Source organism: Cherax quadricarinatus, chromosome 67, assembly GCF_038502225.1.
Source record: "Cherax quadricarinatus isolate ZL_2023a chromosome 67, ASM3850222v1, whole genome shotgun sequence".
Lineage (NCBI taxonomy): Eukaryota > Metazoa > Arthropoda > Malacostraca > Decapoda > Parastacidae > Cherax > Cherax quadricarinatus.
The window spans coordinates 9,891,145-9,913,265 of record NC_091358.1 but is presented as its reverse complement, the minus strand read 5'-3'; the positions used below and the strand labels follow the sequence as shown (position 1 = coordinate 9,913,265).

The window sequence follows — 22,121 nt, the reverse complement described above, 5'->3', positions numbered from 1 at the left end:
CTAGTAGAAGGAAAGCTCTTGAAACTTATCAAAGATGTATCAAACTTATAGGTATTAATTTTCTTTGTGTGTATTTTTCTCCATCTTCCCGGCTTTCTACTCTCTTAAGGAACAGTTTCTGCAAGTTTATGTGGAACTAGTTTCTCAAATAGTTACTATATGTAAATTAAGATAATCTGTTTTACCTGCACTCTACAGTGTGCATTTTGAAGTCTTTTAAGCATTCCCAATTAATGAGATGGTTAGAATTAATATGGGCATTTTGAAAGCTTTCTTTATGTTAACCTCATCAGAAATTTTGTCTGCCTTAAATGAGGTTTTTTAGTGTACAGTACAGCAGTAATCCAGTCCTGAAAGTACAAGTGCCGTACAGAGTATTATCACTGTTTTGGCAACTCTAGTTTGAAGGTTCTCGTTTAACCTATACAGTCGAACCTCGGTTGTCGATTGCATTATTTGTCGAATAAATCGGTTTTCAAATGAGGTGTTCGAGAGAAAAATGTCCTGGTTTTTGTACATTCTTTTGGATGTCAGTGGACAAGTTTTCACATGTACAGAACGAGACAAAGCGGCTCAGGCCACATACAGGAGTTTGCTGAAAAATACCATCCATCTCTCTCACTGACATATACAATGACTGTGTAATGTCTCAGTTTAGACAAGTGCTAAAACAGAGCCTGAAGCAAACCTCACTGGACAGATTTTTTAGTAAGATAGTCAGTAAGCTAGAACGAAGTATTAGTGTTGAACAGAGACAAAGAAGAGACACAACACCAGAAGGACAGTTGCCTGACATATTAATAGGTGACTCTCCTTCCAAGCAGTAACATCCCCCCTATCCCCCCTCCTCCTCTCCTCTACCTCCTGCTTCCAGTATGTCATTAGCTGTCCTCTGACAAGTAAGGAGCAGTTAAATTTTCATTTACTGTGCAGTATTTCAGTTAAATTTACATTTAGTATTTATTTTTACAGTTTCCCTATGCTGTATAATTTTATACATTGTTTTATGTAGTAGTCAGTATATTATTAATACATTATTATATTGTTATTTGGTATCTGGAACAGATTAATTCTGTTCACGTTATTCTTTATGGAAAAATTGCTTTCGTTCTCATCGATTTTAGATGTCGAATCGACATCTGGAATGAGTTAAATTCGAAAACCAAGATTCCACTGTAGTTTTCCTTTTAGTTAAGGTCATAATACTCCTGTGTTCCTTAAACATAATTATTATATTGCGAAGGAAAGTTAAGATCTTCAGACTTGGTTATTTTTAAGTTCCTTGCATATCTGTTTCTTGCTAGTCATCGAGTTTATTAAGCTTGGTATGGTGTTTCAGTTTTATATTTATAGTAGCTATAAGTTGTCATCATTAAACATTGTATCATTTTCTGTGGTCTACTTGAAGACTGAAGGTTTATTACATCATCGATTGATGCTACTATTACAATGCCTTGTTATCAGATGTGAGAATGAGAGAGTAGCATCTATTAAAGACACAGCAAACCTCAAAGCTGATGTAAATAGAGTAGTAGAGGATTGAACCTCCACTACTCTGTAGTGAATGACCCACATGGGCTTAGCACACGACGTTAATATAAAAATATCCATTAGAATAAGCACTTATTATGAATGCAGTTACTTATATGTTATAAAATTTTACCCAGATTTATTAAGTGTGCAGTTTAGGAAATCATTAGGAGGTGACTTTAAATACCTACAGATTTCTAACATATTTTATCATGTCAGTTTTCTAATATTTTAATATTGGAAATGCAGTATCTCATGCATATTTATTCATGGCCTTTTTTTTTCTGTCTCATGAACATGTAAGATGACAGAGATATCTTAAAAATCTCTACTTACAGTCGGTATGAATGGTAGAACCCCTATATCCACTGTTTCGGTGTAAGCGGTTTCAGTCTTCCATGGTTTACTGTGACCCAAAAATACCTCTTAATTTTGCATAATATGTCCCCAAGTGAAAAGTAGAAAAAATGGCAGTTATCCAAAGCTTAAGAGAAGCCATGAAGTGCTTCCTATCAGTGAAAAAGTGATAATTCTCTACCTATTGTGCATAATTTATTAATTAAACTTTATAATAGGTATGTATAGGACTTATATACGTATAGGGTTTGCTACTACCCACGGTTTTGGGATCCACAGCAGGTCCTTCAAATGTATCCTCCATGGATACTGGGGTCCTACTGTACTTACCTTTACTTTCCTATTTGTTTCTTAATATATTTTACTCTCTTAATATTTTCTTTCCAGCCTAGGCCTGATCTGTGACTTAGGTCACAGGATAATGATCCGGAGAACCATTCACAAATATTGATGCACAGTACAGTTTTTTTTTTTTTTTTTTTTTTTTTTTTTTTTTTTTAACAAGTTGGCCGTCACCCACCGAGGCAGGGTGACTCTAAAAGAAAGAAAATCCCCAAAAAGAAAATACTTTCATCATCATTCAACACTTTCACCTCACTCATACATAATCACTGTTACACAAATAACCCGCACGTAAAAGAGAGAAGCTTACGACGACGTTTCGGTCCGACTTGGACCATTGACAAAGTCACACTAACAGAGGTGGAGCAGGATGGCTATATATAGGCAGGAAGAGGTGGAGGTAGTAGTATTAGTAGTAGTAGTAGTACAAGAATTGTATATAATACTGACAGGATGAAATGACACATGCACAACACCCGGGCATCCCCACCGTAGACGTTTCGCCATCCAGCCAGCCACTGGATGGCGAAACGTCCACAACAAAGACAACCAGACGCCGCACATGTGTCTTAATTTCATCAGTAGTTGTAGTAGAAGAAGAAGAGGTAGTAGTAGTGGTAGTGGTAGAAGTGGGAAATAAGGAAGACGAGCCAGCCAAATACAAAGGAAGGGGAGCACTGCAAGAGAGCTAGAAACCCACAGAGGGAGAGCAAGCGCACCGAGGTGCGTGAAAGGGGAAGTGGTGAAATAAAATAAAATAAAGGAAGAAGGAACAGAAACACGAGACAGGAGAGAGAAAGACAACCCAGAGGAGAAAAGGAGAGAGGAAAGGGGAAGAGGAAGAAGAAAAAGAAGAAGAAGAAAAAATGAGGATTCAGGTTAAGTCACGGGTGTTCTGAAGTTTGGAGCATTTTACAATGTAGTGGGAGAGGAAGGCATCTACAGAGACGAAGCCAGGGCTAAGGTTCATACAAGGAAAGTTGTGTATAAGAGAGGATTCAACTAAACGGCGACTACTACTACTACTACTACTAATACTACTACCTCCACCTCTTCCTGCCTATATATAGCCGTCCTGCTCCACCTCTGTTAGTGTGACTTTGTCAATGGTCCAAGTCGGACCGAAACGTCGTCGTAAGCTTCTCTCTTTTACGTGCGGGTTATTTGTGTATCGTTCCAGTCACGGTATTGTGCCTTTTTGTTATTTATAATCACTGTTGTTGCAGAGGTGCTCAGAATACAACAGTTTAGAAGCATATACGTATAAAGACACACAACGTATCCCTCCAAACTGCCAATATCCCAAACCCCTCCTTTAAAGTGCAGGCATTTTACTTCCCATTTCCAGGACTCAAGTCCGGCAATATAAAAATAACCGGTTTCCCTGAATCCCTTCACTAAATATTACCATGCTCACACTCCAACAGCTCATCAGGTCCCAAATACCATTTGTCTCCATTCACTCCTATCTAACATGCTCATGCATGCTTGCTGGAAGTCCAAGCCCCTCACCCACAAAACCTCTTTTACCCCCTCTCTCCAACCTTTTCAAGGATGACCCCTACCCTGCCTTCCTTACCCTACAGATTTAAACACTCTCCATGTCATTCTACTTTGATCCATTCTCTCTAAATGACCAAAACACCTCAACAACCACTCTTCAGCCCTCTGACTAATACTTTTATTAACTCCACACCTTCTCCTAATTTCTACACTCCGAATTTTCTGCACAATATTTACACCACGCACTGCCCTTAGACAGGACATCCCCACTGCCTCCAACCGTCTCCTCGCTGCAGCATTTACAACCCAAGCTTCACACCCATATAAGAGTGCTGGTACCACTGTACTTTCATACATTCCCTTCAGTCTCAACAGACTTATTCCCCTATAATTTTTAGACTTTTTTGTCTCCTTTGCCTTTATACAAAGGAACTATGCATGCTCTCTGCCATTCCCTAGGTACCTTACCTGTTCCATACATTTATTAAATAAAAACACTAACTACTACAAAATTATATCCCCACCTGCCTTTAACATTTCTATCTTTATCCCATCAATCCCAGCTGCTTTACCCCCTTTCATCCTACTTACTGCCGCATGCACCTCCCCTACACTCACAACTGGTTCTTCCTCACTCCTATAAGATGTTATTCCTCCTTGTCCTATACACAAAATCACAGCTTCCCTAGCTTCATCAACATTTAACAATTCCTCAAAATATTCCTCTCTCCTGTGTTCAGGTTATTTGTGTATCATTCAGGTCACAGTATTGTCTTTTTGTACTTCATCTTTTGCAAATGATAAAGAAAAGATGGAGGTTACACTGATTTACATCTGTTTAGGCATCTTATAACTTGGGTAAAGTGGTGAAGCTGAATGTAGAGCCAGTAAAACCATGTGTGCCAAAGAAAATTTGCTAGTTTATCATGTTCAGTATACAGTGAAGATACTTATATGAAACAATATATATTTGCAGCTAGATGATTAAGGTTAACTCAGAGCTTTGTAAAATATTGCTGTACTGAGATATATTAACCATACTTTTTTGTGTATTTTAGAGCTACAGTGTGACGCGCGAGTCATCAGGAAGTGAGAGCCGTGGTGTGTACTTTACTCTAGCTTTTGCTGGTGTTGCACTGATGATGGCCATGGTAGTTGGTATTGTTGTTCTTCGGCGTAGGAACAGCACCAACCCCCACAATCAAGTAAGATTACTATAATTTGATAATTTGTACACTTCCAACCTCCCACAATCAAGTAAGATACCTATTTTAATTTGGTAATTTGTGCACTGTTACAAAAAACGCGATTCTAAAAGCTTAGAGATCTCCAGTGAATACTAGAAAGGACTGCCCTTCTAGCATCCAGCCTGTTACTGGGTTTTTGTAGCAAGTAGTCAGTATCCTTGTCCAGTTATCCATTAGAATTCAGTATGATTCAATAGTGCTTCAGGATTACAACTGGTAGGCTACTAACTAGAGAAATTAAAATTTAATAAATTTATTAAGTATCGTCTTGAGGTATATCATATTAAATTAAATTAATCAATTCAAACAAATTAATAATAATCACTTCTCTCGTGTACAGTATTATTGTGCTGAAAGCACATATCACATTTATAATTCTTAAGTACCGTCTGGTACATTAACATTTAATAAAATATTACAAATATGTACAAGTAAGTTTGTGTATGTAAGTGCTCTAAGTAGTTCGCTATGTCTCAAGACTCAACTAGACTTAAACAAGTGACTGACAAAGTCCTCAAATAAACTAACTTCTTGACCAACTGGCAGTCAGAACAGTCTGCTTGAACAATAAAAAGAATGCTAAGCCCAATAGCAATATAACAAGCAACTGCGACACAGAATCAGGAACAAGAAGATAATATAACGACACTAAGTAGGGACCATCTGCAGATCCTCCACAAAAGTCACAAAACTCCCGTACTACTGAATCTAAGTTCAGCATAAGAAAATCCCCGACTGTAATAATACACAGATACCAGTACAAATTAGGTCAGAAGCTACAGCTCAGGACCTGAGTTGCTCAGTGTGTCTTTGCGACACACAACCTCAGTACAACGTTGAAAATCACTAACAATAATAAGAGACAATCTTCCAACAAGGGCCGATAAGGAAGAGTTAGGCTCTTGTCAGGGATACGTCCAACCACCAAGAGAGTCTAGACCAGACTGAATACTTCAGGCGAGGTGAGGACACCCCCCCTCGATCACGTGATAGCTCCGTGGGTCGCTGCCCAGCAAGAAGCCGGCAGGAAACGAGCAAAGAGCGATAATTACAGTAGTTAGACAATCAAGACTTGAACTGAGCACATAATATGTTACATCCTACCTAACAAAAGGAAGCTAAGTCAAATAATATAAAGCAATACATTTACGATTTAGCTATTATCGCAAATACAAGCAATATAAAATTATATGAAAAGGTAATAATTATATATTCTTTCTTTCTTTCAACATACCAGCCATATCCCACCGAGATAGGGTGGCCCAAAAGAAAAAACTGAAGTTTCTCCTTTTATATTTAGTAATATATACAGGAGAAGGGGTTACTAGCCCCTTGCTCCCGGCATTTTAGTCACCTCTTATGACACGCATGGCTTACAGAGGAAGAATTCTGTTCCACTTCCCCATGGAGATAAGAGGAAATAAACAAGAACAAGAATTAGAAAGAAAATAGAAGAAAACCCAGAGGGGTGTGTATATATATGCTTATACACGTATGTGTAGTGTGACCTAAGTGTAAGTAGAAGTGGCAAGACATACCTGTAATTTTGCATATTTATGAGACAGACAAAAGACACCAGCAATCCTACCATCATGTAAAACAATTACAGGCTTTCATTTTACACTCACTTGGCAGGACGGTAGTACCTCCCTGGGCGGTTGCTGTCTACCAACCTACTACCTACAGTAATTATATATATACATATTAATCATTGCAACCCATTCAGGGGTTGCAACACCCCCCCCCAACACGACAAACGGTCGTACTAGGAATTGCATTAATGTCTTTCACATTACTGATTACTCAGGTTACATTACTAACAGTTTAATATAAAAAAATATAAGAGTCAATCTTGTGCCAAGCACTTCTATAATTTCACAGCGTCTATACAATAAGATATGCCCCTAGTACTAGGGCAGTACAAAGTATCGTATCTTTGCATACTCGTGGTTATGTACATCAGTGTAGAGACAGGATAGCGTAGACAAGCAGGATACGTTGAGGCTCGATCATAGTAGTGGATATGAACAATAGTCTTGTGCTATAGACAGGAGACAGCATTTCACTCTTAAGTAGTGGTTGTGGAATGCTATGCAGTATGGACATCCGAGTATGAAACAGCTTAAGGTGTGTAGTGAGGGGGGGGGATCTGCGGCAGGACAATGTTCCGTCACGCAGTACATCGCCCACACCACACTACCCACTCAACACTCAGCTTTTGCCTCCTCCTCACACATATCCCCACTACTGTGAATATATAAATATAATAATTAGACATGAGTATATATAGTTAATATAGGCTGGAGGGATTAAGTTACTCTACTGAATTTGACATAGCAAGTAACAAAAGGTATTTGGGCATAAAATTACGTTAATTTAATGTAACTGATAATTATTAAGGACGTGACAGAGCGTCAGCAATTACATTACAATGACCACTTATGTGTTTTATACTGATAGAATAAGGTTGGATTCTGAGGGCCCACCTCATGATCCTAGCATTCTTACTCTTCATAGTATTTATATAAGTGAGTGGATTGTGGTCTGAAAAAACGTTAATTTTAAATGGGGAAGTGCCCAAATACACGTCAAAATGTTCCAAGGACACCACAAGAGCTAGAGCTCCTTTCTCAATAGTGGCATAATTTTTCTGGTGTCGTTTGAGCTTAGATGAATAGTAACATATAGGATGGAGAATATCAGTGGATGTTGACTGTTGGAGCAGCACAGCACCCACTGCATAAACACTCTCATCTGTATGTAAAAAGGGAAGATTGAAATTAGGACTCAACACTAGAGCAGAGGAAAGCAAATGCTTCAACCTTTTAAACAAATCTGAACAATGTCTAGTCCAGGTGAACTGAACTTTGCTACTAGTGAACATAGTGAGAGGTGTAGGTGGAGGTGTGTGTGCTGGCTTGCCTGTCACTTAACACACGTGGCAACGTCGCACATGATCAGCTACTGTTTCCTTCATCTTTGGCCAAGTAAAATGTTTTGCCAGTTTACCGAGTGTCTTCTTGACACCTAAATATCCTCCTATGGGACTATTGTGAGCAAAATCAATGGCTTGTTCACGAAATGTAACTGGTAACACTACGAGATGCTTGACTGTGGTGGAAACACTATCAGCTGACAACTTACATGTATTTTTCTCCATCAGTACACCGTTACTATAATAGTAACAATTATCGAGATCCTTTGCTTCACTCTCAGTAACTGCTATATCTCTCAGTCTTTCCAGTGACTGATCAACAAACTGATCCTTGATTAACCCTTTGACTGTCGCAACCCCCAATCCTGAGGTGTCTCCTGGTGTCGCAAAATTTAAAAAAAAAAATTATTTTTTCTTATGAAATGATAGAGAATCTTTTCCCGATTGTAATGACACCAAAAAAAACAAAATTTGATGGAAAACTGACGGAATTATGCTCTCGCGAAGTTAGCGACCTCGGCGCTGTATACAAATCGGCGATTTCGCCCACTTTGAGCCCTATTTTCGGCTAATTCCATTGTTCCAGTCGCCCAAACTCATAGCTATTTCTTTAGAACTCCATTTTTTTCTATCGACTGAGTACAAGAAACTGCCCATTTACCGATTTTAACTACCTAATAATGTGGTCAGAAATTTGCAATTTGGCCAATTTCACGAAAACTAAAAAATATGACGATTTCAAAATAAGGTCCAGAATGAACAATGCAGACATTCCTGGCTCTAAAATAACATTTTCTTTGCTCATCAGTCATGTCTCCAGGCCCCTCTGAATTACTCTTGCTTTCTATTTTGAATTTTTATTCAAACAAAAAATAGAAGACTTACTATTATCCAGACTACTGTAATAATTGTATAAATAACATCAACCCATTCATGACTGCATATTAGAATGGCTAGTTGGACATTTATTGGACAATGGCATCATTTGTTTACTTTTGAACATTGGGAAAAATCAAACATTTCCCCTACTTTGAGCTCCATTTCTAGGTTCTTTTTATTGTAAAATCAATCAAAATCACCTCTATTTCTATAATATGTTTTCCATTCTATCAAATGAGACCAAGAAAACGAGAATACAACCATAAATACTATACAAAAATAGACCACAAAGTCGGCATTTTAATTAAAAAAACGGTCGGGTTTTTTTTTCTCATTATGCACTGCGTGCTCCAGGATTTTTTTTATATGGTGCACACTGACCACACAGACCCATTCTCTCACATGTGGGCCTACCAGCTTTCTCCTGCTTGATTTGAAGCCGCTAGAATTTTTTTTATTATTATCACACTGGCCGATTCCCACCAAGGCAGGGTGGCCCGAAAAAGAAAAACTTTCACCATCATTCACTCCATCTCTGTCTTGCCAGAAGGGTGCTTTACACTAAAGTTTTTAAACTGCAACATTAACACCCCTCCTTCAGAGTACAGGCACTGTACTTCCCATCTCCAGGACTCAAGTCCGGCCTGCCGGTTTCCCTGAACCCCTTCATAAATGTTACTTTGCTCACACTCCAACAGCACGTCAAGTATTAAAGACCATTTGTCTCCATTTACTCCTATCAAACACGCTCACGCATGCCTGCTTGAAGTCCAAGTCCCTCGCACACAAAACCTCCTTTACCCCCTCGCTCCAACCTTTCCTAGGCCGACCCCTACCCCGCCTTCCTTCCACTACAGACTGATACACTCTTGAAGTCATTCTGTTTCGCCCCATTCTCTCTACATGTCCGAACCACCTCAACAACCCTTCCTCAGCCCTCTGGACAACAGTTTTGGTAATCCCACACCTCCTCCTAACTTCCAAACTACGAATTCTCTGCATTATATTCACACCACACATTGCCCTCAGACATGACATCTCCACTGCCTCCAGCCTTCTCCTCGCTGCAACATTCATCACCCATGCTTCACACCCATATAAGAGCATTGGTAAAACTATACTCTCATACATTCCCCTCTTTGCCTCCAAGGACAAAGTTCTTTGTCTCCACAGACTCCTAAGTGCACCACTCACCCTTTTCCCCTCATCAATTCTATGATTCACCTCATCTTTCATAGACCCATCCGCTGACACGTCTGCTCCCAAATATCTGAATACATTCACCTCCTCCATACTCTCTCCTTCCAATCTGATATCCAATCTTTCATCACCTAATCTTTTTGTTATCCTCATAACCTTACTCTTTCCTGTATTCACCTTTAATTTTCTTCTTTTGCACACCCTACCAAATTCATCCACCAATCTCTGCAACTTCTCTTCAGAATCTCCCAAGAGCACAGTGTCATCAGCAGAGAGCAACTGTGACAACTCCCACTTTGTGTGTGATTCTTTATCTTTTAACTCCACGCCTCTTGCCAAGACCCTCGCATTTACTTCTCTTACAACCCCATCTATAAATATATTAAACAACCACGGTGACATCACACATCCTTGTCTAAGGCCTACTTTTACTGGGAAATAATTTCCCTCTTTCCTACATACTCTAACTTGAGCCTCACTATCCTCGTAAAAACTCTTCACTGCTTTCAGTAACCTACTTCCTACACCATACACCTGCAACATCTGCCACATTGCCCCCCTATCCACCCTGTCATACGCCTTTTCCAAATTCATAAATGCCACAAAGACCTCTTTAGCCTTATCTACATACTGTTCACTTATATGTTTCACTGTAAACACCTGGTCCACACACCCCGTACCTTTCCTAAAGCCTCCTTGTTCATCTGCTATCCTATTCTCCGTCTTACTCTTAATTCTTTCAATAATAACTCTACCATACACTTTACCAGGTACGTATACTCAACAGACTTATCCCCCTATAATTTTTGCACTCTCTTTTATCCCCTTTGCCTTTATACAAAGGAAGTATGCATGCTCTCTGCCAATTCCTAGGTACCTTACCCTCTTCCATACATTTATTAAATAATTGCACCAACCACTCCAAAACTATATCCCCACCTGCTTTTAACATTTCTATCCTTATCCCATCAATTCCGGCTGCCTTACCCCCTTTCATTTTACCTACTGCCTCACGAACTTCCCCCACACTCACAACTGGCTCTTCCTCACTCCTACAAGATGTTATTCCTCCTTGCCCTATACACGAAATCACAGCTTCCCTATCTTCATCAACATTTAACAATTCCTCAAAATATTCCCTCCATCTTCCCAATACCTCTAACTCTCCATTTAATAACTCTCCTCTCCTATTTTTAACTGACAAATCCATTTGTTCTCTTGGCTTTCTTAACTTGTTAATCTCACTCCAAAACTTTTTCTTATTTTCAACAAAATTTGTTAATAACATCTCACCCATTCTCTCATTTGCTCTCTTTTATGAGTATATATACGTCAAACACGGTACCTCGTGAGACGTATATATACGGCCGCGACAGTCAAAGGGTTAAATCATCATGAGTTAGAAATTTAACGTCAGTTGTGTCCTGAGTAGGTTGATGTCACGGGGGAGTTGGTGTTAATGACCCTGGGCGCAGAGCGTCACTAAAGAACATATTCAAGCCCAAATCATTGTCGTCCACTAAAGCAACAGGAGACAAGGATGGTTGTTGAATCTTTGACATAGCTCCAGTAATTGCGCTGAGAGGAAATAAAATAGGTTTCTCTCTACAAGCTTCAATGGCATAATTATCATCAGTGTTATTATCAATCACAAGTGGTTCTTTACATATACCAGCATGAAGGATATTGTTCCCTATCAGCAAGTCCACTGACCTGATGGGAAATACACCACTGGATATACCCACTGAAATATAACCAGTATAATAGCTTGTTTCAATGTATATTTTGTGAAGAGGTACTTTTATAACAGCCCCACCATAGGCTTCTAACAATACATCTATCTTGGTATAGGTATCGTCAGTTATGGTCAGTACATCTTTTCTTAATAAGGTGAGATAACTGCCAGTGTCTCTGAAAGTAATTATCTCAGTCAGATGTGATTCGTCAAATCCTACTTTACCTCTCGAAAAGTAAAGACTCATCGCTGAACGAATCTTTTCATCAGATACACTTTCTGACGCTAGTCATCTGTTCTGAGTAATATTATCTAAAACAGTAGGATCAGAGGTATTACTAGGATTTTGGTGCCTTTGTTGCTCGGAAGAGGATACGACTTGTGTGGGGGCGCCAGCTGTACGACTGCTTCTTGTATCTCTTTCTAACTTATAGCAATACTCTCTAGCATGTCCTTTTCTGTTACAATAGGTACATTTAACTTTCTTCTTCTCGATATCAGATTTCTGTCTAGCCACAGAGACAGATTCAGGATTGTGAGTTTTACTGCTAAAGGTACGAGAAGTTACAGTAGCAGGTACATCAGGCCGGCAATGAGCAGCTGATTTAGGTTGCCAACTTCTAGGACAATTTTTAGTTACCTTGTTTCTGTGTGTTTTAGTACGTACAAGTTTGTGAGAAATCTTGTAATTGTCTGCTAATGCTGCAGTTTCCAGAATGTCCGAGGTAGTATGATCGATCAGATATTCTTGTATGTCAGCAGACATACAGTTGTTAAACTCTTCATGTAGTAACAACTGAACAAGGCTGTCGTAGTTGTTACATTTCGCAGACCTACACCACCTCTCAAATGCAACTTTTTTCTCACGAGCAAACTCTACACAAGTTTGATCTTGTCGTCGTTGTAATGTACGAAATGCGCTTTGATAACTTATAGGCAACAAGTTATATGTCTCTAGAATAGTTTGCTTGAGAGTGTCATAACTAATATACTTGGCAAATGGTAAAGCAGCAGTACAAGTTTGAGGTCTTCCTGTCAAAGTTGTGTGCAACAAGGTAGTCCAGTGCTTACGTGGCCAGTTCATAGCACGTGCCTGGTTCTCAAACACATCAAAATAGGTGTCTAAGTCACTCTCAAAAAACTTAGGAACCATGGATGCAGCTTTCTGCACATTAAATGTGTCCTGTGATCTATCACTCTGTTGTCTTCCCAGACGAACATTTTCTCTCTGGAAATCTTCTTCGTTCAATTTCCTCTGACCCTCTATTTGTGCAGTCTGCAACATAATGAGACGTTCTAACCTCTCAAACTGTTCCTGAGAGATAGGACCAGTAGGTAATGGAGGAGTAGGGAAATTAACATGTCTTTCTGGACTGTCCTTAGGTCGGGCACCTCGTCCAGCCGTCCCTAGAGAGTCTAGATCTGGTCTAGGATAAGTAGATACAGGTGTAGCATACACGGTACTAGTATGAGGCTGCGTCAAGCTAACAGTTAGGAGGGAAGGTGTGAGCGACAACTGAGCTACACTGGGCTCAGACACTAGGCTCACTTCTGCCTTAGCTGCTCTTTCTTCTTCATCAAATAGTCATACTTCTTAATTGTGACACTAGGCTTTCTGAATCTGAATCATAATCAGACGTCTCTGTATGAGCAGGAAACAATATATCTTTAATTAACGCTCTGACAGTTTCTGCGGTGTAATTCCTGTTATACGTCACATCGAGATATTTGGCTACTCGCCAACACGTCTGAAGTTTTAATGTACTTAACTCAGACAAAGTCAGAGTATCAATTAACTGTTTCACTTTGGCATACATCACGAAAATAAATGTACTACGAGAGAGTGATTATGGGAAACTATAATCCTAATAGGAATTTTAGTGTTGGTTGTCTTAGAACTAGAGCTCATAAATAGTATTTCCATCTCCTTGGATCAAGAGACTCAGTCAAGTACATACATCCACCTAGTATGTTGTACAAGACTAAACTCAAAGTCTTCAGATTAGGAAAGTACTCAAAGTGTTTGATCATAGAGTTACTAGTATGTCAAACTGGACAATTTCTCCAACACCTTGGATCAAGAGCATCCTGGACAGGCCCCCATTTGTTACAAAAAACGCGATTCTAAAAGCTTAGAGATCGCCAGTGAATACTAGAAAGGACTGCCCTTCTAGCATCCAGCCTGTTACTGGGTTTTCGTAACAAGTAGTCAGTATCCTTGTCCAATTATCCATTAGAATTCAGTATGATTCAATAGTGCTTCAGGATTACAACTGGTAGGCTACTAACTAGAGAAATTAAAATTCAATGAATTTATTAAGTATTGTCTAGAGGTATATCATATTAAATTAAATTAATCAATTCAAACAAATTAATAATAATCACTTCTCTCATGTACAGTATTATTGTGCTGAAAGCGCATATCACGTTTATAATTCTTAAGTACCGTCTGGTACATTAACATTTAACAAAATATTACAAATATGTACAAGTAAGTTTGTGTATGTGTGTAAGTGCTCTAAGTAGTTCGCTATGTCTCAAGACTCAACTAGACTTAAACAAGTGACTGACAAAGTCCTCAAATAAACTAACTTCTTGACCAACTGGCAGTCAGAACAGTCTGCTTGAACAATAAAAAGAATGCTAAGCCCAATAGCAATATAACAAGCAACTGCGACACAGAATCAGGAACAAGGAGATAATATAACGACACTAAGTAGGGACCATCTGCAGATCCTCCACAAAAGTCACAAAACTCCCATACTACTGAATCTAAGTTCAGCATAAGAAAATCCCCGACTGTGATAATACACAGATACCAGTACAAATTAGGTCAGAAGCTACAGCTCAGGACCTGAGTTGCTTAGAGTGTCTTTGCGACACACAACCTCAGTACAACGTCGAAAATCACTAAGTCTATACAATGTTCTGTGAACAGTCTCCAGAACTAACAATAATAAGACAAGAGACGATCTTCCAACAAGGGCCAATAAGGAAGAGTTAGGCTCTTGTCAGGGATACGTCCAACCACCAAGAGAGTCTAGACCAGACTGAATACTTCAGGCGAGGTGAGGACACCCCCCCTCGATCAAGTGATAGCTCCATGGGTCGCTGCCCAGCAAGAAGCCGGCAGGGAAACGAGCAAAGAGCGATAATTACAGTAGTTAGACAATCAAGACTTGAACTGAGCACATAATATGTTACATCCTACCTAACAAAAGGAAGCTAAGTCAAATAATAATATAAAGCAATACATTTACGATTTAGCTATTATCGCAAATACAAGCAATATAAAATTATATGAAAAGGTAATAATTATATATATACATATTAATCATTGCAACCCATTCAGGGGTTGCAACATGCACTTCTGACCCCCCCACAATCAAATATGATTGCTAATTTTAATTTGATAATTTGTGCACTTCCAACCCTGCAATCAAGTAAGATTGCTATTTTTAATTTGAAATTTTGTATGCTTAACAGCTGAGGTTTAAAATTCAGTAGTACCCTGAGCAAAAGAGTTTGTAAAGAATATGGTTTTCCCTGTGCATGAATTAGTCTATGATGTTATTAACTGAAGAACAGATACAGAATTTTTTTCAGAAATGTTATCAGTAATACAATTAGTATTCATTATTCCATTTTTGTTTTACCTCATCAGCTATCTCCCATCAAAACCATGTACTCACTGTAACTCATCTAATGACCATATGAACTATGTATCATTGCCTTCCTAATCTTAAGCTAATCCTTAAGTTTGCCCGAAATGCTCTGCATACAAAGGGGTTTTTGGCATGTACACCCAACTATTATATTCCTCTGTACAACCATGTAATGTGTCAAAGTAAACATCTTAATCTTAAAGCAAGGTGACCCAAAGAAGAAAATACATTAATCATTCATTCATTTAGTTACTGCCTTGCCATTACACTTCAATTACCCTCTTGAGTGCAACATCCCCCACCCCCTCTTTCAGAGTTCAAGCACTGCACTTCCCACCTCCAGGATTCAATCCTGGCTAACTGGTTTCCCTAAATTCCTTCATAAATGTTACCATGCTCACACTCCAACAGAACATTGTCTTAAAACCATTTGCTTCTGCTCTTTACTAACCCTTTTAGGGTCGGTTGCATATCACTATGGCTTTGAAGCCCAGGTTGGTCCCATTGTTCTACACCATGAGCTCAGCTCACTCAGATGAACTGTGAGCAGTAAATTTCAGCATAGATATGAGGGAATGGGTCTTTGCGGTAAGTGTGCACCATATAAAAAAAATCCTGCAGCAAGCGGTGCATAACGGGAGGAAAAAACTGCAACCGTGTTTTTTGGATTAAATCCGACTTTGCGGTGTACATATTTTCATATGGTTTTTATCGTTGTATTCTCGGTTTCTTGGTCACACTTGATAGAAAAGATTTTTTTTTTTTTTTTTTCAACAAGTTGGCCATCTCCCACCGAGGCAGGGTGACCCAAAAAAAAAGAAAAAATCCCCAAAAAGAAAATACTTTCATCATCATTCAACACTTTCACCTCACTCGCACATAATCACTGTTTTTGCAGAGGTGCTCAGAACACAACAGTTTAGAAGCATATACGTATAAAGATACACAACATATCCCTCCAAACTGCTAATATCCCAAAACCCCTCCTTTAGAGTGCAGGCTTAATTCCAAGATACTTTCATTCCTGAAACAAATCAAAATCATCTCTATTTCTGTAATATATAGAAAAGATATATTAAAGAAATAGAGATGATTTTGATTTGTTTCAGGAATGAAAGTATCTTGGAATCAAGCTCAAAGTAGCAGCAATGTTCGATTTTTACCAGTATTCCACAGTACACAAATTGTCACTTGTCCAATATTCGTCCAACTGGTTGGTATAATACGTATCAACAAATGCGCTGACATTATTTAAACAATTATTACAGCAATGCAGTAGTCTGCATAACAGTAAATCTTTTATTTTTTGTGTGAATAAAAATTCTAAATGGAAAGCAAGCATAATATAGGAGAGGCCTGGAGACATGTCTAATAAACAGCAGAAATGTTATTTTTGGTGCCATAAATGTGTACATTGTTTATTCTGGACCCTATTTTTTAATTGGCAGTTTTTTAATTTTGTGTAAAACTGGCCAAATTACCAATTTCTGATCTTTATTGTTTGAAATAGGTAAATGGGTGGTTTCTTGTACTCAGTTATTAGAATAGAAGGAGTACTAGTGCAATAGCTATGAGTTTGGTCGACTGGAACAATGTAATTGGCCAGAAGTGGGCGAAATCTACGATGCATAAACATCACTAAGACTACTAACTTTGGGAGAGCATAATTCCATAAGTTTTCCATTAAATTTTGTACTTTCGGTTTCATTACCTTCAGAAAAAGTATCATTTCATAAGATTTTTTTGTTTTTAATTCTCCATCCCTGAGAGCACGTTTCAGATCGGGTTCCGACCCTGAAAGGGTTAACGTGCTTACACATACCTGCTGGCTTCTCAAGCCTGAACTACTTAGAACTTCCTTCACCCCCTCCCTCCAACTCTTTATGATACAACTCCTTGGCAACATCAGTGAGCTGGGTTTGAAACACTTAGAAAAACATATGACCACACCTCCTCCTTGTTCTTGCCTGTCGCATCTCTTCCATGAGGTGAATCCAGCATTTCTAGCAAAGTTTTCCAGAGTCCTGTCATCCAAAAATGTCTCAACAATGGCAGTCATATGACGACAGTGAGTGTTCACGAAACTGTGTAAACAGTAATAATTTTTTGTGGTATAAATAAAATTATCATCAATCACATTAAAAATCTGAACTTGAAAAGTCACTTTTCTTCCTCTACTGTTTGCATCTCATCCCATTAATCTTTCCATTCACATTTATTGAACTACTACATATTAATTATTTCAGGGATTTATGGAAGTGGACCAGGCCATCACTCCAGAAGAGAGGCATGTAGCTAATATGCAGGTCAATGGTTATGAAAACCCCACTTATAAATATTTTGAAGAAAAATAAACAAGCGAACAAGGGGCATTTATACATCCCATATAAATAAGAGGGGAACCATTCGTCCGTTTTCCCAACATCAGACACCTGTTGACTGAGAGCATTAATTATAGACTGAGAACTTACAAGTGACCCCAAACTAGGTTGCTTTAAGGGTCATTTACATAAGAAATGGTAAATGGAGATATTGGGTAAGTGGTAGCAAAGCTAAGCTCACAGGTGCTGATGGTATGCATTGTGATTTCAGAATCATCAGTTGTCAATACAGTCAATGAATTTAAGGAAATAAATTGGCTATGTATAATTACAAGCTTGATTATCAAGACTGATACAATCCAGAGAGACCTCTCATTTATTACACAACATAATAAACAGTGAATATCTGGATTTTATATATAAAGTATTGATTTGCAGTGTGTTAATATTTTATGCTCTTAAGTAAGCAAATGTCTTTAAATTTTAACTTTTTATAACATTCCATGGAATTGGCAAATTTTGATTCTGAGGTGCACAGTTGTGAAAGTCATGTGAAACTCAAGCCTTAAGTCATTGGTTTTTAGTCACCAATATTGCACTTATCCAGGATCAGTAAACTTGAATCTATTTTTTTTATATAATTTAATGCTTTATGTAGATATTAGATACAAAATCAGCATTAAAAGACAATATGTGAAGATGCTGGTTCCCTGTATCTTGGATAAGAGAAGTATTGGTATTATACTTCAGTGTAGATGATGTATCATGTCCAACATACATAGAATTAACAATAATTTGTTATCATAGAAAAACTAAATAGGTTTTATCATGCTTTTATCATAGACTAACTTTCTGGAAAGTTATTGGCCACTGCAGTTGTAAATTATCATAAAAACTGTAACAAAGTTAGGTGTACTGGATATAGGATGTGTTCCATTTGGCTGCACTTGCGTATGTTGTATCTTATATATACTCTGGTGTGGTATTAGGTGCAAGTTTACACTTACGATGCCAGTTATCTTTTTTGCTTATGTAAATTAGGACTGTCAATAAATTTTCTATGCTAATTAATCACCAATGACTTTAGTGCACCGGAGTTGTATAAATGACAATGGAGCAGTCTTGGGGCACCATCTGAAGCCCAGAATTCCTGATGGCGTTACTTATAACGGGTTGGTTGCTTAGCGATAGGGATCCTTTTTGGGAGCCTCTTGAACTTGGCACCAAGAATTAAGTGGTCTCTCACACATTATTTTTATGCAGTCAGCTATCTTTTTTTTTTCTCATTGATAGGACAAAATTATATTTTTGTCATTTCCCTCTCATCAAGGTGCCGTTTAGACATTTTTTTTTATTTTATCAATCCCAAGGTAGATCTCTAGATCTGTAAATTTTTTTACATATACATATATATAAATATATATATAAATATATTTTTGATCCATTATTTACTTTTAAATATTGTTATTTGTCTTCTAATTGATCATCATGACAAAAATTTAAGCTCCAATGAATTGCAGATGTCACTAAGAGTTGGTTTTACATGTAGAGTGAGGAATTTTTAAGTTAACATAAATGAACTTGTACTTTATACCTCTCATCAACTCCATATTTATGAAGGTAAATATCTAGTGCACTATTGTAATTGTATAAGGCTATATTTCGTGGAATGTGAAAAAGTTTGAAACAAATTTAAATTGGGTTATTACCTTTCATGGTAATGGCCTTTATCAGTGGAGGACACAAATATCCAATTATAGTACTTTTTTCCGTATGTCTGTACGTACATGTAAGTGTTGCCGTACGTACACGTAAGTGTTGCTGCTTGCCTTCAGTAAGCTGTTGCGGAAATAGACAGGTTTCCCTAACACAATCTTCTGCTCATACTTTACGTGTAAGTTGAGTCTTGGTACTGGTTGTAGAGAGGTTTGGTATCAACACAGTCAAATAATGAAGCCTTTGTACTGTTATACATTAAGCTGGAAACAGATGGCCAGGTCATGCAAGGTAAAACCCTGCAGACGTGGGGAAACCACTGAGTGACTGCCGCAGATACAAGACAACTTGACGTCTCACTATATATAAAATTGCATACCTCTGATGCCATTTCTTAATTGTTTTCAATTAGCCATTCCTTTTTGTAAAACTTAGTGTATCAAGAGCTAAAGATTCGTGCATCATTCCTTATTTGTTCCCCAGACTCTGTTCTATAGTATATATGCTATAGTTTGTTGTTTAATTATATAGGAGCAGTACATAAAAGCTAACTTACCCTACCACTCACAGCATATACCTTAGATATATATTGAGCATGTACATATGAGTGGTGCAGGGTTTTGTGTCGTATAATAGAGTTGTATCATTTTATACTACGTGACTTTTCTGTAGTTCCAGTTTCTCGTCATGGCGCAGGGTCTCCCACAGCAGTTCATTTTATCATGAAATTTTATTTTGTGCCATTAAAAAGAATCAATTTCTTTGCTCGGGTTTAATCATAGCTTAATTTCCTTTGAGGGGATCGGATTTATTTTTATCAAAGGAAATCTTACTTTGTGGATTTCATCAGTTTTAATCCATGGACCATGTCTTAGCATATTCCTATTGCTATAATTTGCTCATTGCCAAGGAGATATCATCATAGTAGGACTTACTTGCTAGGCTGTAAAATGGAGTCACAATTAGATCTAGTAAGTATTGACATTTATCGTGAATGAAAGTGCTTCTTCTTGTGGAAGTCAGGTGTGCAAAAGCCTAAGAGTAGCTACTGCTACCAGGTATTTCGAGTGTCAGGTCGTGTTCCATGCATGTAGGGGCATTGGTTTTAGATAACATTTTGAAAAATATCCTTTTAAGATATTTTGTCACAAAATTTTTAAGGTTATGTGCTCATTGGTGTACCACAGAGCTTAAACCTTAAAAATACTTAAAAATGAAGAGTGATAAAAGTTAAAACTATTGAAAAGTCTCCTCTCATATTGTGGAATGCGTCTTTAGTGTTCTCTAACCACTGTAGCTTAAGAGTCTGTATGTCTCACACACTAGCAGGTTAAGTGACTTCTTTCTCACTCTCATCTCCCTGGTTTATTATAGAAAAGGTTAAAAAGGCAGCTATTTATGATCTTTGATGTGTTTGCATATAGTGCTCGGAATTCATGTATCTAATTCAATTGTACTTTTGTGTAATTTAGAACGTGTTATACCATGGGAGCTGAGATTATACTTGATCTGAAATAAATGTACCAAAAAAAAGGTAAGTTGTCGTTTATTTATTCATCCCTTAAAGGAGGTTCCTTGATGCCAGTGAGGAGGTCTTGATCCAAGGAATTGGAACTTCCCTCCTTTTCCTTGGATTAAACCTGAATACCTCCCATTTCCCCAGGTGCTATATGACCTTTACACTTTTAGCACTCGCAGACATGGAAATTGAGGTGTTCAGTGTCAAGAAATAAGCATCAACTCATGCTTTTCAGTTTGCATGAGACTGCAGATGGAGATGGTGAGGTTAGTAACTCAGAATAACTAAAGAAAGTCAAGATGCCTTTGAGGACTCTCTAATTTCCTCTTATCTTTTTTCCCAGGATGCTACCCACATGTTACCCAATACCTAGGTACATACTGCTAGGTGAATAGAAGCACCAGGTGTAAGAAAATATGTTCAGCATTTCACTTATGACAGATCAAGCCCTGGTCCCTCAGTATGAGCACTAAGGCAGCTACCACCTTAATCACAAGACAGATGTTGAACTGTTTACAAATAGCTCACATGTTGGAGAGGAAACTTTAGGGCGAAGTGTTGATTTGTCAAGGACCATTATCAAGTTGCAGCTGAGCCGGAAAATGGTGAGAACCTCTGAAGATGGGCGAGAAAGAGGGAGGGGGAAGGAAGTTGGAAGACAGATATTTTTTTTTTTTTTATTATCACACTGGCCGATTCCCACCAAGGCAGGGTGGCCCGAAAAAGAAAAACTTTCACCATCATTCACTCCATCACTGTCTTGTCAGAAGGGTGCTTTACACTACAGTTTTTAAACTGCAACATTAACATCCCTCCTTCAGAGTGCAGGCACTGTACTTCCTATCTCCAGGACTCGAGTCCGGCCTGCCGGTTTCCCTGAACCCCTTCATAAATGTTACTTTGCTCACACTCCAACAGCACGTCATCAAGTATTAAAAACCACTTGTCTCCATTCACTCCTATCAAACACGCTCACGCACACTCCTATCAAACACGTTCACAGATCAGGTGATAAAAATAGTAGAAAACAGGACAGGTGGTGAGTAATGGCAGTAGTGATGGTTGCAGTAAAAGTAGTAGAAGTATTACTATTAAAAGTAATAGCAGTGGTAGTAATAGGAGGTAAAACATGATAAATTACATCTCAGGGGAATGTAGTAGTTAGGGAACTA

The 22,121-nt window shown here is 38.2% G+C and overlaps 1 protein-coding gene across 1 annotated transcript in view; it reads left to right on the top strand.

Annotated features, from left to right (window-relative positions):
• Appl (amyloid-beta-like protein) overlaps window positions 1-20,968 on the top strand; it is a 422,233-nt gene extending 401,265 nt beyond the window's left edge. The window contains exons 11-12 of the mRNA XM_053792413.2: window positions 4,791-4,937; window positions 17,640-20,968. Of these exons, the coding sequence (XP_053648388.2) occupies window positions 4,791-4,937; window positions 17,640-17,747 (255 nt within the window). The 3' untranslated portion in view covers window positions 17,748-20,968. The remainder of the gene's footprint in view (window positions 1-4,790; window positions 4,938-17,639) is intronic.
• Window positions 20,969-22,121: the final 1,153 nt, after the last annotated feature.